At 38.3% G+C, this 19,115-nt stretch overlaps 1 protein-coding gene across 4 annotated transcripts in view; it reads right to left on the bottom strand.

Annotated features, from left to right (window-relative positions):
- The window catches only part of LOC128514134 (dnaJ homolog subfamily C member 13-like), a 223,522-nt gene that overhangs the window by 118,192 nt on the left and 86,215 nt on the right, over window positions 1-19,115 (bottom strand). For all 4 annotated transcript variants that reach the window (XM_053487837.1, XM_053487839.1, XM_053487836.1 and 1 more), the window contains exons 12-13: window positions 10,839-11,008; window positions 7,244-7,343 (exon numbers count right to left, since the gene is read on the bottom strand). In XM_053487837.1, the coding sequence (XP_053343812.1) occupies window positions 7,244-7,343; window positions 10,839-11,008 (270 nt within the window). The remainder of the gene's footprint in view (window positions 1-7,243; window positions 7,344-10,838; window positions 11,009-19,115) is intronic.

Genomic DNA, 19,115 nt, shown 5'->3' with positions numbered 1-19,115 from the left:
AGCGACTTGTCGTGACTACAGTGGATTTATGCAAGAAACTGTAACAACCGTTGTTTTTGATGTTGAAAATAAACAAGAGACAAAGAAATCAACGAAACGTCTGATGTCGTCAGTGACACTGTGTAACTAAAGACACGCGTCAGAACTCGTGAATAACATGCACCTACACTAATGACGGAAGAAAAAAAAGAGCAGCACAAGAGAAAGAAAAACAAACACATGCACTCAAACACTGACACACAGCAAAGGCGAGATAGAGAGAGAGAGAAAGAGAGCAAGCGTGTGAGAACCGCCGAGGTGTCAAATCACACGCGCACACACAACACACACACTATGCAGCCTAAGAGAAAGAAAAACACACACACGGACGTTGATTATACTAGTAATAGACGAGCACTAAGACCCAGCAGGGGAGATGAATACCCACAGCTCAAGCGGGAGAAAAACCGTTTCAGTTGTGATGACGCAACGCTCGGTGTCAAAACAAGAAGCGCATGTGTTTTACATAATACTCGGTGCTTGTAAACCACGACAACGCTTGGTTTTAAGTCAAAGTTTATTAAAAATCTTTGCTTGTCTTGCGGAATACTCGTAAACCGTGTTACTCGTAATCCAAGGTTCCACTGTACATCAAAGACTACTACAGTCCGGGGGAGTAAGACCGATAAGAGTAGTCTTAGTCACACCCACAACTTAAAGTAGAGGGTGAATTACAAGTCATTACAATAGGGATCATCATATCCAGAAGATCACAGGATAAAGTGGGACAAAATTTGACATTTATGTACAACCGATCAGAGGGATTTGGGCGGAACAGATACATCACTCCAATTTCCATTCAAAAGCTGTGGCCATACTCATCAAAAAAAAAAAAAAAAATACACTATTCAATATGACTAGTGTAGAGGCTGATTCCTTGGGGCAATATGTTATTGTGGTGGGCCAGCTTTATTCCCTCACAGTCATCCTGCACAATATTTATGCACCAACCTGGGATAACCCTGCATTCTTTTTAAATCTTTTCTCTCGGTTACCAGATATATCACCACACCAACTTATTCTTGGTGGCGACACGAATTGTGTACTTTCCCCACGTTTTAGACCTTAGCTCTTCCAAAAAAGCCCCCCTTTCAAATCAGCAAGTTCAATTAAACTTTTTCTTAAATCATATAGCTGATGTTTGGCAGTTTCATAACCCTACTTCCAGAAAATATTCCTTCTTTTTCTCTGTTCATAAGACCTTTTCCCATATAGATTTTTTTTTTTCCTAGACAAGAAACTTCTTCCTTTTATTACCAAATGTCCTTATGGAGCTATAGTTGTATCTGATCATGGTCCCCTAATTATGAAAATACATATCCCCAATACCCAATCCAGCTACCGTCCCTGGAGGTTCAACTCCTTGCTTCTATCAAAGGAAGCTTTTACTGAATTAATTACCTCTCAACCAAACACCAGGGATGTCCTCTTTGACTATATGGGAGTCACTTAAGGCATATTTACGAGGCCAGATAATTTCATATTGCGCAAGGAAAAATAAAAATGAAACTCCATGCCTTAAAAAACTGGCTGATGAGATACTGGAGCTAGATAGACTATATAGGAATATTCCCTCTGCAGACACAATGAAAAAGCGTATACTTTTGCAGACTGAGTTTGATCTTCTGTCAACAAGGCAGGAGATTAAAAGTATTATTACTTATTTTTAAATCAAGATATATGTCCTATGAGCAGGGTGACAAGGCTGGGCGAACACTTGCTCATCAGCTAAGACAAAGGATTGCCAATCAGTCCATCCCTGTAATAAACAATAAGCAAGGCTTAAAAAATACTGATAGCCTTAAAATTAATGCTTGTTTCCGAAATTATCATCAGTCACTATATACTTCCGATTTACATGTCGATCCTCTTTTCCTGGAGGACTTTTTTCAATAATATACATATCCCTCCTATAGATCCAGTGACGGTTGCTGAATTAGAGAAAAAAACTCATGGTGGAATAGATAGCCTTAGCAATTAGATCTACAGTATGCAGAGTGGCAAATCACCAGGACCGGATGGTTTCCCAACATATTACTTTAAAGAAATTTCAGAGCAGGTTTCTCCTTTACTGTTATCAGTTTTTAAAGAGTCACTTTCCTGACCCCAACCATGCGTCAGGCAGTTATCTCATTAATCCTTAAAAGAGAGTATAGCTCATTCCGTCCAATCTCCCTTCCTAATACCAATGCCAAAGTGCTTGCCAAAGTGCTTGTGCGACGTTTAGAGGCCCTCCATCATATCACCTAACCAAACAGGGTTTATTAAGAATCGTTATTCTTTTTTTAACATCAGACGACTTTTGAATATTGTTTATGGCACCTGTCCACCTGGCACACCAGAGGTAGTTCTCTCATTGGATGCAGAAAAGGCATTTGACCCCAATGCACAATCCATCTTTTTAATACACTGGTGAGGTTTGGATTTGGTCGTAAGCTTATATCGTGGATAAAAACTTTTATACAAGTCTCCATTAGCCGCTGTGCGTACTAATAACAGCATATCTGCTTATTTTGAGCTTGAACCCTGCACAAGTCAGGAATGCCCTCTGTCTCCACTTATATTTGCACTCGCAATGAAATCACTTTGCTTTAACTGTGAGACAAAAATTCTCCAATTATCAGATTTTAACCTTTATTTGGAACAAAAAAAACACCAAGAATTAAAAGAAGTACACTGCAGAGACCTCGTGCAAAAGGAGGGATGGCACTTCCAAATTTCATGTATTATTACTGGGCAGCCAATATAAGAGCACTTATGTTCTGGTTAAGTAATGACATTAATCCCCCTGTTTGGACAATTCTGGAGGGGGCCTCAGTTAGGCCATTTCTCTAATAGCATTATTGTGTTCTAAAATACCATTTATTCAACCAATCTCTAGTTTAACCTCTAATCCAGTTGTTACTGTATATATTCAGTTAAAATCTGGAATCAATTCAGACTATCATTTTCCCTTAAAGAGTTACCACAGGCTTTCCAAATTGCTAAGAATTACACATTTGTTCCATCTATGATGGATGATGCTTTTAAAGTTTGGGCTAAAAAGGTCTTATGGTCTGGAACTTATATAGATAGAAATTTTGCATCCTTCGAACGGTTGTTACAAAAATACAACATTCCCAAATAACACTTCTATAGATACTTGCAGCTTTGGAATTTTGTGGCATTGAATTCTAATAATTTCCCAGCATGCATTCTACTTTCTTTATTAGATTCAATATTTGAATGTAAATCAGTCCAAAAACAAACTATACACAGGATCTATAAAATACTCAATATGTATAATTCAACACCCTTAGATTTACTCAGAAATAAATGGTAGACAGATTTAGATGAACCAATTTCAGAGGAAATTTGTATTATATCATTACTCCATCACTGTTTAGTACTCCGTGAACTTACTATATTCATCATTACATCAACACCAGTCACTTAGTTGTATAACTATTCTGAATTTGTTGATTTCCCACTTTTTGTATTTGTGTTATTTTGTGATCTTTTTTTTTTTTTTATTCTAAGCAGCTTAAATAAAGCAATTTTTTTTCCTATTGGTAAAGTAGGGACGAACAGAGCCCCCAAAGAGAGCTATCAACCGATCACATTCCAGAGCCCCTCTCCCAGCCTGCATGTCGCCATCCAGATAACCTTATCTGATCCGCAAACATAAAGGAGCGTTTATAAAACGAAGCCGCAGGAAATTTAACTAGGCATGGGACAGGAAGTTTGCTGTTCCTAGAGCCACGCTAAGAGCAGATGCCTCAAAGTAAGCCCAAAAACAATGGTGTAAATCAGCGACCTCGTTGACCTACAGAGCATGCTTTTCAATGAACAAAGAGGCATAGAACATGGCCACTATTTTAAACCATCTTTAAAGAGTGCCAGTAGGGAAAAAAACTTGTATACATATATTTAATTAGTGTGTTTTTATATTTGTGTGTAATGTTTGATTATTTGATATAACTAAGACTTGTAATCAGCATTTACAAACCCCTTTTTATTAGATGAAGATAGAAATGAGTGTGTAAGATATGGGATATGGGATACGTAATATCGATCGAAAGCTTGCTTTATTTAAAGAACAGTGGTGTGTGTCTGTGTGCGCATGTGTTTAACTAGCGTAGTTTTATGTATCGTAAATTAGTCAAATAAATTCTTGTTTCTTTATAAAGAACTGTTGACTTCTGATCCAGAGCTAAAACACTACATGTTAATGGTGGAGAATGCAACAGTCATTCTTTGTCATTATTATAAAACCCTACAGGATTAATAAAAGTCTTCTGAATTGAATGCAGTGAATCGAATTGTACTACATGTAAGATTTAAAACTTACCAGCACATGTGTTACTAAGAAATGTTATATAAATTGTGTCTCAATGCTTTGGTAAAAAATATTAATATGCCAAGGAAGAAACAAAGCAGTCGGTGAAGCTGTACCAGATAATACAGGCAAACAACTCATGTTGGAATAGAAAAGGGCCTCCCCCAAACTGTTGCCACAATGTTTGAAGCATATTATTGTCCAAGATCTCTTGGTATTCTATAGCATTAAGATAATAAGATTATCTCCTTCACTTGAGATAAGGGGCCTAATTGAACTTGTGAATTAATTATTTAACAGGTTTGGCCAAACACCTTTGTCCATATAGCGTATTGGAGAATAGATTTCACAGCCCATGAGGTTGCAAACATCTTTTGTGTGCTATAGCAGAACAGACATTAAGACAGTTTAAACCATCTGGGGTCTGAATACTTAAAAAAAAAAAAATCTAAATGATTTGATTCAGTGCTCTTTTTAAATTAGTGTAAGTTTAACATTTTTACCAATGTAGTGACTAATTTCACTTTTTTACATAAAACACAAACTGGGCTTTCATAATGTGGCTGATGTCATGGATTCATGTGTGACTTTTAAACTTATGTCAAAAAATACAATTTTAAACTCTAGCAAAAAAAACTGTGAAAATGGAGAAAAAACAAACCTCACAGATAATTTTGAACACAGAAATGAGTTCATGAAATTCCTGAATGAGTGCCCATAGCAAAACAACTTAATTAATATAGTGGTAAGCAATGATAAGCAAGTCCAAGCACCCTGTGCCATCGCCTCCCGGATGCACCACACAACCTGTGTGTTATTTGAGTGTGTTAAGACCCACTAAAAGCAATCACAGCCCGGGTGCACTGCACAACTTGCGCACATCACACACTATATAGGGCTGATGTCAGTTTAGCCCCTAAATATTTGTTGAGTACGTTAGTGTGTGTGTGTGTGTGTGTGTGTGTGTGTGTGCGTGTGAGAAATGTGAGTGTTTAGTGTGTGAGAGAGAGAGACAGAGGTGTGTGTGTGTGTGTGTGTGTGTGTGTGTGAGACAAGTAAATGTGTTTTTGCATGATTGTGTGTGTGGTGTATGTGTCTGCATGTTAACATTTGTGATGTGTATTAGTATGTGTAACGCGTTTGCGAGACGGGACTTGTTAGCGTGTGTACATGTGTGATGTATGCGTCCATTTCTGCATGCATGCGAGTGTTAACATTTGTGATGTGTGTGTGTGTGTGTGTGTGTGATATGCAAGTGTGTGATATGCGTGTGTGTATGAGTGTGTGCGTGCATGTAGATATGTTTGTGTGAGTGTGAGAGTGTTAACATTTGTAATGTGTGTGCGTGCGTGTTATTAACCTTTCAGCATAAGTTTAAGGCATCGTCACGGCTGACCCGTTTGAGATATCAAAAATCCTAAATGTCTTTAGATCACATCGCCCTGGTTTGGTGCCGATTGTATAGATTCCGTAGGAGGAGTATATCAAAATCCATTGGGTGCGTTTTTGCAAACGACCCAAAATAACTGGCCTCCTGTTGAGTTGAGCCAAGGACATGCAATGTGCTATGAGCTCTAAATGTGTAGCGAGTATGGTGTGAATACATGCAAGTGTGTATGAGCTATGCAGCAAAATCTCTTGTGAGGGCCCTGAGGGCCACAGGCGAAGACTCTCGGGCATCCTAATGGCAGCAGATTCCAAACTGTCTGCCAATTTTCATGTTTTTTTGAGCATGTTAAGACCTCCATAAAGGTGGGAAATAAAAAAAAAAATAATAATAAAATAAAAAAAAAAAAAAAAAAAAAAAAATTAGGATGCCCGAGAGTCTTCGCCTGTGGCCCTCAGGGCCCTCACAAGAGATTTTGCTGCATAGCTCATACACACTTGCATGTATTCACACGATACTCGCTACACATTTAGAGCTCATAGCACATTGCATGTCCTTGGCTATATATATATATATATATATATATATATATATATATATATATAGACAGAGAGAAAGAGAGAGAGAAAGGGTTTGCAAGCAACGATGAGCGGGCCCAAACAACCTGCGCCATCGCCTGTTAAGACCCACAAAAAGCTATCGCCCCCAGGTGCACCGGACAACTTGCACACTTAACATAATGTGGCTTAATAGTTTGTGTGTGTGTTTGTTAACATTTGTGATGTGTATGTGCGTGGAATAGGCTGCAGACGGAAAAAACATGATGTACATGTGTTTGTGCAGGTTTGTGTGTGGTGTCTGTCTGTGATAACATTTGTGATGTGTGTGTGTTAGTATGTGTGTGTACGACTACCTTGTTAGTGTCTGTGTGTATCTTTGTGATGTATGTGTACGTTTTTGTGTGTGAGCGCGAAACAAATCTGCTAGCATTATGTCATCTTACGTAACACTTTATCTACCTAGGTTGCTTCCAAAAAGATGTACTAAAATGTGCACAATCGCAACAGTTTGTTCTTCTTGCTTTAGGTACCAGCAAGATTTTAAAACTACTTGCACCCTACCTAAAAATTACCCATTATAACTAAAACTAAAATGTGAGATCGCACTGAAACCTAAGTGAAAAATAGGAGTGAAGTCACAGAAAAAAACAAAACTAAAAATAATAATAAATACAGTCCACAATGACAGAAACCAAAAACATGGATATAAGGAATAATATGAGATTGTAAGGGGGTGAAATTAAACTGTTAGTCAGTAGATCTTGAAAATAGCTTGGCTATTGTATACAGATTTAATTCCAATATTTTTTTTTTTTTTTTTTTTTTTTACATTTACCCAGCCTGTTCAAATTAAAACATTTATGTCTTAAAGTAAAGGCTAGTCCAGACAGTCCGGGTGAAATAGAGAAATATCCTTACAAGGGTCAGCCAGCTACTTACACACATAAGAGCACAAAGCATGTCAACAGCAGCATGCGTCACACCATTATTGTTCCTCTTCAGTGCTTTAACAGTCTTCACACCCAGTCGCTCCCTAAACCTGAAGCACACACATTTACATCTGTGAACACCATATATTAGTAGTTATGAGTTCACCAGACTCATAAATAAAACAATGTCTGTAACTGCACTAACAAGCACAATGAATAAGCTTAAAGAGCATCCATAAAATAAAATAAATAAGCGATAAAAAGGGGAAAAAAATCCAAGAAGGAGAAGAAAATCTAAAATAATATTCAATAAAGGAGCTCACTGGACCAGGATATGATTAAAAGACAGTTTAGCCAGAAACAGTAATATGAGTAACTTTAGGGAGCAAGCCAATTTACTTAGTCCCATTATGTGGAAGTGTAGATCTTTTACAGATAAAAGGCTCAACATGCTACCCATGAGCTGCGTTTAACAACCTTCTATTTAGTAAGGAGTTTTATTAAGTAAAATTAGGTTAAGAAAAGAAGGCAGAAATAATGATCTTTATACAAGTGTATAAATTATTATATTTCTTTTGATTTATCCTTAGGAAAAATATTGTTACAACTGCCAGGAATTCCCATTTTTTAAGACATTTTGGGCTGTGACATGACAGTAGTTTATTTATATAAATACATTTTAACTTTGGACACAATGCTTTTTTTTTTTTTTAGAAAGCATGTTGCTAGCAAGTGTTAATGTCAAACATGGGATGCTACAAATGTGACTAAGCAAACTGCTTACAGTAGGAAGACAACCAGCATGCCTATTACCGCCGTAATTATCGTGCAAAATGACAGCGGCCAAAATAAATCAGTTGAATTAAAAAAAAAAAAAAACTACAGTGATGGTAATTTTCACATCTGAGTACTTTATACAACAAAAATGAAAAATCTAAACCAGAGCTATTGATATTTATTGTACAATAATGAGTCAAAAAAACCAAACACTGGTTAAATATTGTTTAGACAGACCATCAAGTTCACTATTGATAATAATTTATAACTTGATAATTTTATTTGAACAAAGAATGAACTGTTATATAGCCTATCTCTGTTTGTATCCGTTTATTGTTATTTTAAGAAATACATTCAAGGACATCAAACTTTAAATATAAGAATAACTGGTAAAATAGACTTTCAGAATAAAACATAATAACTCAAAAAATTGCTCATGTTGGGTCAAATGAGATGTAGTGAGTCATTTACAAATGAATAACTTGTTGGGTTATTTTGACACAACAACTGGTTTATTCTTTATTCTCTGGTTTCTCTAAACGGCAGCCTGCAAAATGTTCGAAATGTTAATGTTATTGTGTCACAAGTGTAGTTTTAAGAGTTGTTTAGGCGAGAATGCATGTGTGTACAGGTCAAAACCTCCATCGGTTATTAAAGATAGCGTTTATTTAGAAAAAATAGCCGAACAATTTTAGAGATCTGAGCTTCAGGAAATCTCCTAGCGCCTGCGCATAACAGAGACCCAACGCAGCCTTATCCTGAAATAATTTCTAAACGTTTTCTTAACGTGGGCTATTGTTTAAAATTAGTTTTTAATTAGTTTAAAAGCAGACATGTCAAGTATATATTTTTCACGTCTGTAAGGCAAGTTTCGTTTCATTTTCTGACGTGCTCAAGTTCATGTAAAACAATACAGAATAGCGCACCCTGTTTGCTTTCATTACTTTACAAAATTAAAGTTTTTTCATCATTGTGAGTGCACTTAAATGAAAGTGGAGTCTTGTAAAGGCTATGTAGCTTATATAGTTTTACTATATAGTTTTTGCACATTAATCTGACATTCTGATGCACACCGATTTTTTTTTTGTTGTTGTTTTTAATTTCATTCTTATAATAACACAAAAACACAAGCTGGGCTAAATGACAACGACGTCTGCTGAAGCAGTAGCACATCCTGACAATGTTTTAATGTTATGGCCATTTAGTTTAATTTATTTTAGTTAATAAATCTACTACAAACTTAAAGAATCCAAAATCTAAGATGACACAAAACCCTAAACGTGTAGCTTTTCTAATTACACATAATACAATCTGAAGGCTCACTATGTTAACGTTTACGTTGCTTAAATTCGATCCTAAAAAGATTTAATTAAAAAAATTGTGCTGTAATTTTAGTACTGTGATTATGAATTTGTTTAATTACAATGTTTTAATTGATTCTCATTAATCCTGGAGAGAATGAACTAAGGGCTGAGGTCTCAGTCTATAGTTATATAGCGCCACTCAGCGGTAATAGCCAGCAAACGCAAAAACCCAAATGCTGCCGCCGTAAGGCGCGATGGTAAAAGTAGAATTCCATCTGTATGTGACATTAAACATATACATGAGCTCCCTGACCATGAGAATATTCTGGTCAGAATATATGAAAATGTAGTTTCACATACATTTTTGCTAATCACCTTCAATGTACTAAGCTCAAATAAACAGTGTTTAAGTAGATATACACTGACCAGCCATAACATTATGACCACTAAAATGACTAACATTGATCAACTCTGGAAGAGACCTGGAAGAGGGTGGTTATATTAGGCATAAAGTAAACAGTTTGGACATAGGCAGTTGTCAGAAAATACAGTTCATAGTTGCAGACTGTTCAGGGTGCCCATGCATACACTATCAAAAGCTCCTGCAATGTGCACAGGAGCAGTAGATGAATCACATTTTCTTTTGCCTTATGTGGATGGTTGGGTGGCAGATGGTGTCTGTTACTTACTGTAACTGGGGAAAAGATCATGGTTCATCAGCATGTGGGTATTACTTCGATATTTACCACCTACTGAACCCTACTGAACATTAGCATGAAGGCTGTCATGTGATATAATTTACGTGAAGAGTAACATTCCGCTAATAACTGTAATAACAGCCCAATTGGGAAAAAGAAGAGGCAAAAATTTAAAAAGACAATCAGATAGCAGTGAATTTTCAGTTAGGGTGAAACCGGTGATTTGACAATCCATTCAGTAGGTATGTATTAGCAACACTTGAGCCAAGTGTTTCTCTTTAATTAAAATAAACATCTTTCTGCACATGCTTGCAACATAAGAGAGTAAACTTAGGTGAAGTTTCCTTTTTGCTTCCACTGCTGATCAGTAAACTACATGAGAACAATTAACTGTCACCTGTTTACGTTCATCCAATGCATCCTGCCAGACTGCAAACATAGCTCAACAATAGTGTAAAGGTGTTGACTAAGCCTCGAAATTCTTTAGATCTCTATTTAACCAAGCATCTATCGGACGTGCTGGAAAAACATGTCCAAGTCGCAATTTACATGACTTAAATGATGACTACTGACGGCTTGGTGCCATTTACCACTGAATAACTTGAGAGGTCTAGTGGTGACCATGCCTTGACGATGTTTTGGCGGGAACCTACTCAATATTACATGGGTGGTCAAAATGTTATGGCAGATCTATATTGAGATATATTGAATTTAGAAAGTTAATGTCACAACATATGTCATAATAATAACAATAATAATAATAATAAAATAATAATAATCATCATTATCATCACTATGCATTTGTAGTAGTAGCAGTTGGTAGTACTTAGGGAGCTGGGTAAAAGCTTGAAAGCCAGCTTTAGAGGCAACGAGTCGTCTGATGGCCTGAAACTGAGCCTCCAATTCAGCATTGGGCCCACCCAGTTCAGCATCCTGGGACAGGAGTGCCAAGACAGCATTGTTAATCAGTTTTTCCTTGTTCTCTGAGAAAAGGCCCTGCAAATAAGGAGATTTAAACACATACATTTACACAGGTAGCATATGACATTAACTGTTCTGTCTATATATTGTATAAAAAAATGTTTTTGTATTATATTTATAAATTTATTGTAAAAAATATACTTTACAAAAGCTTTTTTTCCTGGTTAAACTCATCTTTAGCAAGCCAACATTTAATATATGCAGCCTGGCCATAAAATTAAGCAAATATTAAACGGCCTTTGTATTGAAAACTAGTGATTGTTTTTGTTGGCAAAAAATCTTTTAGCCTTATCCAATGTATTAAACAGCTTCTCATTCCTTAAACAGGCATGTCAGATGACATATCCTACACATGTGGAAAATATGGTACTGTGTTTCAGAAGGGTCAAATTATTGTCATGCAAGCCGCTAACTCCGTATGCTCTGATATGTGCCGTTGTGAATGTGAGAATGTGTTTGGTTGTCCACTAAAGGGTACCTACAGCTCCACCCACATGCAACTACTGTATTACCTAGAAATGGAGTGTGGTCAACTCGCTGCCGTTTCTTATGCTGCTCCAGTGTTTCGGCAGATATATTATTAACTCACAGTATGACATAAATGTAGAAAGTGATTGTCACGCTGTCTTGTGTTATATTCTACACTGGCACAGGCCTTCCTTGCCGAACATAACTGCACGCATCACAGTATTACAAAGTTGATGACATGAGAAATGCCTATGACACATTTGTGAAAGATCTAGCAATTTCTTTGCAGTATTCCCCCTAAAATATTTGGAGGTGATCGTATAAATTATATAAATCCCTTAGGGGAAGTACATTGACTTAGTACCCATTGTGTGTGCGCGCGTGTGTTTTTGTGTCTGAGTGTGTTGCAAACAACCCAAAGTTGGCTTCCTGCTGAGTAGAGTCCATGACATGCACAGAGAAAGATGTTGGGCGCCACAGGTTTCGCTTGCATACATGCAAATGTGTATGAGCTATGCAGCAAAAACTCATGTGATGGCCCCGTGCCACGCCCGAGACCCAGCCGCTCAGACATCCTAATGGCAGCAAATTCCAACTTGTAGGTTAAGACCCCAAAAAAGCCCCAGATGCTGATGTCATAGTGCTTGGGCCCTAATAAGACACTACTACAGCACCTCTACAAGTATGGCACCTATTTCATTCCAGGGTCCCATTCCACCACAAACTAAAATTTGATTAGGTGATTGCCCAAAATCGATGTCAAATCTTATTTATTGAGGAAAAGTATGAAAACCACTGCTGTGATAATTAGTTTCCTCTTCCATGTTACAGACTGCATAGCAAACACACGGCAAAATCAAACTGCAGACACTAGGGACATAAAAAATTAATCTCTACTAATAGGGATAACCAGAAACAAATTTTCATGTCATTCAACAACTGTAATCTGATATCAATTGACATTTAAACACAGTGGCAAATTAAAACTGATGCATAGATAGTGCGGATTGGAACAGGATCCTAGATGTGGGGGTGAAGTCATGCAAAGCCAGGAAAAGCACTTCATCAATATGAAGCAATGAAGAACCAAGCAGACGTATGGAAAGGACCACAGGAACTGGACTGTAAATAAGTGGGGAAAGGTCAGCTCCAAATGAATCCAATTTTCAGTTTTGGCCAACAGTTGGTCGGCTCATGGTTAAATGAAGGCACAGAGCAGACTTTAGGCCACATTGACCACTTGATCAAGACCCAGTCGTATCCAATCAAGCCTTGTGTCACAGTGGTGTAACAAAAACAAACTGTACACCCTTGGGTCATTAGCACAAAGCTAATCGTGCTAGCCAATACACCTAGAAGTAATTAACAGGAATAGCTTTAGCATTACTTAAGCTATACACATTTTAGATTCTCCTGGTAACCTTCATTAGTGGTGCTTGCAAGGCAAAGCACTACTATTACTATCTTACAGGCTTATTTTTAGTGGTGCTTGCAAAGCATCACTATTGTTATCTTGCAAACTTATTATTCTTTTTCTTCTTCTTCTTCTTAAGTTCGGCGCGTAACTAGTCTCGCACCCCCAAAATCCTATTGACTTAACATTGATACCAACTTTGAAGGATTGTAGTGCGGACAGGGAATTTTGTAGAAACGGGAAATTCACCACATTTAAAGAGGTTTGCAGCCTGTGTCAAAAGATACCATGCACATGGGTATAAGTTTTACCCCCGGGGCAATAAAGGTCCCCAAAGTTGCCCTGTTGACTTATAATGGGGATTTTTGTGAATTACTAGTCCTGCACTGTTCATCGTAGACCCATGAATGAGGTGTCAAATCGTGCAGAATATTCGGGAATAATTTTCTTTGACTTTTGGTAGACATTCGTCGCACAGTTTTCCCAAAATTCCCCAAAAACTATCCCGTTTTTCCCCATTAATTTCAATGGGAAATGGCCTGAAAAAGGGTGACAACCCAGGCCAATTTAAAGGCCTACCGTTTGGCCCTAGTTTGTCGTAGAAACATCATTTAATATCTTTAAACGGGTCACGAGACTTTGGACTTTTATGGATTAGGTCCATGTCTCGTCATCTTTTACGGTTGTTTCACAAGAGCAGTTTAAGTTTTATGAAAATTTAGATTTTTCATGAAATGTTCGTGCCACTGTCAACTGCCATAAAAAAACAGAGTGTGGAGTATAATTTGAAAAAAAGGCATTTTCTCCTTCTTTGCTGCCCAGACCTTCTGGCCTACATGTATAATTTTCACGGTTTTCTCACAAATGCCATCAAAGCGCTGCCTCATCCCTCTAGTTCCCCCCCAGACGCCTATTCTAAAACTGTAAGAATAACTTTACAAAGGTGTTTAAACTCAGTGGTAGCTCAGTGGTTAAGGCACTGGACTACGGTTCGGAAGATCCCAGGTTCAAACCCCACAACCACCAAGTTGCCACTGTTGGGCCCTTGAGCAAGGCCCTTAACCCTTAACTGCTCAAATGTATAATGAGATGAAAATGTAAGTCGCTCTGGATAAGAGCGTCTGCCAAATGCCAAAATGTAATGTAATGTAAATGTAAATACATTGATATCTGATGCAGTAGTATGATCTGGCCCCATCCCAATATAGCATGGCGACATAGCTTACAACAGGTAATGGTTGCTGAACCGCTGAAGGTTTTCCGAAAACAATTTGGCCTTTATAGACAATTGAAGTACCTTTTAGGGCAAAGCTGGCCTGTTAGGGCGGGACGGTGTCCATCCCACTTTGGAAGGTGCTGCTCTTATTTCTTGTGGTATAGAGCTCATAGTCTTAAAACATGCCTAGTTAATCGGTGACTACACAGTGCCCAGGCCAGGAAGCAGGCAAACAAGCTAATCCAATCTGCTAGCTGTGCAGAGTCGTCACTTAGGTTCCCATATTGGGACTGTGTCTGCTCCATAAGACAAACTTGTTTTAGTAATTTGATCAACATAGAGACCACAAATCCAAAGGCCCATTAAATACACAGCCAACCTTTCTGATCTGAAGCTAGAATTGTTAAATATTAGATCTCGTACATCTAAAGCGCTCACTGTTAATGAAACTATCACAGATCAGGACTTTGATACTGTGCTTGACAGAAACCCGAATTAAACAGAACGAGTATGAGATCCATTCATTAGTGAAGCTATTTCTTCTGCATACAGCTATATACATCAGCCTCGTCTAACTGGTAGAGGAGAAGGCATCGATTAACCAGGTATAACACCACCACAGAAATCTCCACAACATGTAGTAGTGAGGACTTTAGGCTTTGAAACCAGACAATTTATTGGGTGCAGATAAGCTAACCATATCAGATCAAAACCTAGAATATTTTACCCCCCTTGAAAAGAATGAACTAATTTTGCTGTTCTCAACCTGTGTATTACAGAAGGTACCCAATTGGAATGGTTATTACGATCGCGCTCACAGCCGTTGTAATAAAAACAATGTTCGAAATATTACTGTTATTGTGTCACGGGTGTAGTTTTAATAGTTGTTTAAGCGAGAATGTGTTTGTCTACAGCTCAAAACCTTTATCAGTTATTAAAGATAGCGTTATTTAGAAAAAATGCTTCAACGATTTCGGGGGGCTTCAGGAAATCTCTCGGCGTTCTGCACATAACACCAGTCCAACTCATGTCGGAAAGAATTTATAAACGTTTTCTAAACGTGGGCTATTTTTTTTTTTTTTACTTATATTTTTTAATTTAATTTACAGTGGCTTGCAAAAGTATTCGGCCCCTTTGAACTTTTCCACATTTTGTCACATTACAGCCACAAACATAAATCAATTTTATTGGAATTCCACGTGAAAGACGTGAGAAGTGGAACGAAAACCATACATGATTCCAAACATCTTTTACAAATGAATAACTGAAAAGTGAGGTGTGCGTAATTATTCAGCCCCCCGAGTCTATACTTTGTAGAACCGTTTTGCTGCAATTACAGTTGCCAGTCTTTTAGGGTACGTCTCTACCAGCTTTGCACATCTGGACTGAAATCCTTGCCCATCCTTCTTTGCAAAACAGCTCCAGCTCAGTCAGATTAGATGGATAGCATTTGTGAACAGCAGTTTTCAGATCTTGCCACAGATTCTTGATTGGATTTAGACCTGGACTTTGACTGGGCCATTCTAACACATGGATCTTCTTCTTTGTCTTTCACGGGTCGCCACAGCGAATCATTTGCCACTATCTAACCCTATTCTCTGCATCCTCTTCTCTCACACAAACTAACTTCATGTCCTCCCTTACTGCATTTATAAATCTTCTCTTTGGTCTTCCTCTAGACCTCCTGCCTGGCAGTTCCAACCTCAGCATCCTTCTACCGATATATTCACAATTTCTCAATGTCCAAAATTTCTCCAATTTCACAATTTCTCCTCTGAACATGTTAAAATCCTGCACCTTCTTTACCTCTGCTCCCTGTAGCCTCACCAATCCTCTTGGGTCCCTCTCATTTACACATATGTATTCTGTCTTGCTGCAGCTAACCTTCATTCCTTTGCTTTCCAGAGCATACCTCCACCTCTCCAAATTTTCCTCCACCTGTTCCCTGCTCTCGCTACAAAGCACAATGTCATCTGCAAACATCATAGTCCATGGAGACTCCTGACTTACCTTCTCTGTTATCCTGTCCATCACCAGAGCAAACAAAAAGGGCTTAGAGCCGATCCTTGATGCAGACCCACCTCCACCTTGAACTCTTCTGTCACACCTACAGCACATCTCACCACTGTCTTACAGCTCTCATACATGTCCTGCACCACTCTAACACTTATCTGCCACTCCAGACCTTCTCATACGATATCACAGCTCTTCTCTTGGCACCCTGTCATACGCTTTCTCTAAATCTACAAAGACACAATGCAACTCCCTGTTCCCTTTTCTGTACTTCTCCGCCAGCATCCTCAAAGCAAATACTGCATCTGATGTACTCTTTCTAGGCATAAAACCATATTGCTGCCATATGTTTTGTTTTAAACCATTCCATTGTTACCCTGGCTTTATGTTTAGGGTCGTTTCCCTGCTGGAAGGTGATCCTCCGCCCCAGTCTCAAGTCTTTTGCAGACTCCAAGAGATTTTCTTCCAAGATTGTCCTGTATTTGGCTCCATCCATCTTCCCATGAACTTTCAGCTTCCCTGTCCCTGCTGAAGAGAAGCACCCCCAGAGCATGATGCTGCCACCACCATACTTGACAGTGGGGACATTAGATTACAGAGTAATGTGCAGTGTTAGTTTTCTGCCACACATAGCGTTTTGCATTTTGGCCAAAAAGCTTTATTTTGGTCTCATCTGACCAGAGCACCTTCTTCCACATGTTTGCTGTGTCCCCCACATGGCTTGTGGCAAACTGCAAACAGGACTTCTTATGGTTTTCTGTTAACAATGGCTTTCTTCTTGCCACTCTTCCATAAAGGCCAATTTTGTGCAGTGCACGACTAATAGTTGTCCTATGGACAGATTCCCCCACCTGAGCTGTAGATCTCTGCAGCTCGTCCAGAGTCACCTGGACGGCCTGTCTTGGTAGGTTTACAGTTGTGCCATACTGCTTCCATATCCGAATGATCGCTTGAACAGTGCTCCGTGGGATGTTCAAGGCTTTGAAAATCTTTTTGTAGCCTAAGCCTGCTTTAAATTTCTCAATAACTTTATCCCTGACCTGACTGGTGTGTTCTTTGGACTTCATGGTGTTGTTGCTCCCAATATTCTCTTAGACAACCTCTGAGGCCGTCACAGAGCATCTGTATTTGTACTGACATTAGATTACACACAGGTGCACTCTATTTAGTCATTAGCACTCATCAGGCAATGTCTATGGGCAACTGAATGCACTCAGACCAAAGTTATATGTAAATGAGGTTTGGGCTCAGGACTTCGATTCGGCATCGTAATCCCCCTTTTTAATTTTCTTTTACAAAATCATAACGTTTTTTTCGTTATTGTGAGTGCACTTAAATAAAAGTTGAGTCTTATAAAGGCTATGTAGTCTTATATAGTTTTATCATATACTTTTTGCACATTAATCTGACAATGTTTTAATTTTATGGTCGTTTAGTTTCATTTATTTCAGTTAAAAAATCTACTACAAATTTAAAGAACATAAAATATAAGATGACAAGACCCTACACTTGTAGCTTTTCTAATTACACATAAAATCTAAAGGCTCAGTGTGTTAATGTTTACGTTGCTTAAATCCTTTAAAATTAAAAATGTAATCCTTAAAATATTTAATTTTAATTATAAATTTGTGCTGTAATGTTACTACTGTGATTATGAATTTGTTAAATTACAATGTTTCACTTGATTTTATCTGTCTAGACGAGCTGCAGCTCATTAAGCCTGGAGAGAACGACCTGATGCCTGAGGCGTCAGTCTATAGTTATATAGTGCCATTCAGCGGTAAAAGCCAGCAAACGCACAAATGTAAATGCTGTAGCCATACGCCGCGACAGTAAAAGTTGAATACCGCTTGTCCACCTACTGTATGTAACACCTCTCGACACCCCTCACACACACAGCAGACCATATCGTCATTAGCCCGTCCCTCCCCCAACCAGCGAAGCAATGAGCATTTACTTACATTTGAGTCAGTTACATAGGTCACTGATCAATAGCTCATCATTTCAATTTATTCATACAGATGCATCTGTTTTACATGGAAATTTACAGGCTTACTACTAAATGATTTACTCTGACAGAGCCATAAGAACAGTGGCAGCTGGAACACCTAAAACAGATGCAGGATTATTTTTATAATCTAAATAAAAATGCTTTTCTAAACGTGGGCTATTGTTATTTACTTACAATATTTGTTAATTCAATTTAAATAGGGTTTGGGCTCCAGGATGTTGAGCATCGTGATCCTCCTCTTAACTTTCCTACGTAGTCTAATCATCCCTTAACTGCTCGCATATAGTTTTGTAAATTCGTTTAAATGTTAAACTTGCATTTCATAAGGTTTTGGCAGTGGTGGTACAGCGCAACAGGGGTAATTATTTACCTGTGATGGGCGTGCGCCCCAAATCTACTATTGCTACTCGCTCACTTCGTAGGCTCCCTGAAAAGGCCCACTAAGGACAGCGCGAGAAAGAGCTGCGCGAGCTCCCGCTGCACCTTCACTCCCACACCACCGAAATGTAGAATTAAAATTTAATTTGAATTCTACATTTGTACTGTCATTTTAGTACTGTGATTATGAATGTTTAACTACAATGTTTCACTTGATTTTATCCGCTACTACGTGCAGCTCTAATTAATCCTGCAAACAATGAACTAAGGCATAGGGGGTCAGTCTGCAGTTATATACTGTAGCGCCTCTTAGCGATAAAAGCCAGCAGACGCACAAACGCAAATGCTGCCGCCGAGCGCCGCGACGGTAAAACCAACATTCCGATTGGGTAACTACTGTAGATCCTATACCGACATGTTTTCTCAAGCAGATAGTATCAGGAATAACATAACCCCTGTTGGAAATAGTTACCTGTTTACTTAGCAGTGGGTATGTTTCAAAATCTTTTAAATAAGCAGTCATTAAACCACTAATTAAGAAAACTGACTGTGACCCCTGTCAGCTGTCCAACCACAGGCCAATATCAAACCTCCTCTTTATCTCTATGATCCTGGAAAAGAT

This window comes from Clarias gariepinus, chromosome 26, assembly GCF_024256425.1.
Source record: "Clarias gariepinus isolate MV-2021 ecotype Netherlands chromosome 26, CGAR_prim_01v2, whole genome shotgun sequence".
NCBI classification, from domain to species: domain Eukaryota; kingdom Metazoa; phylum Chordata; class Actinopteri; order Siluriformes; family Clariidae; genus Clarias; species Clarias gariepinus.
This window is presented reverse-complemented; position numbering and strand designations above follow the sequence as displayed.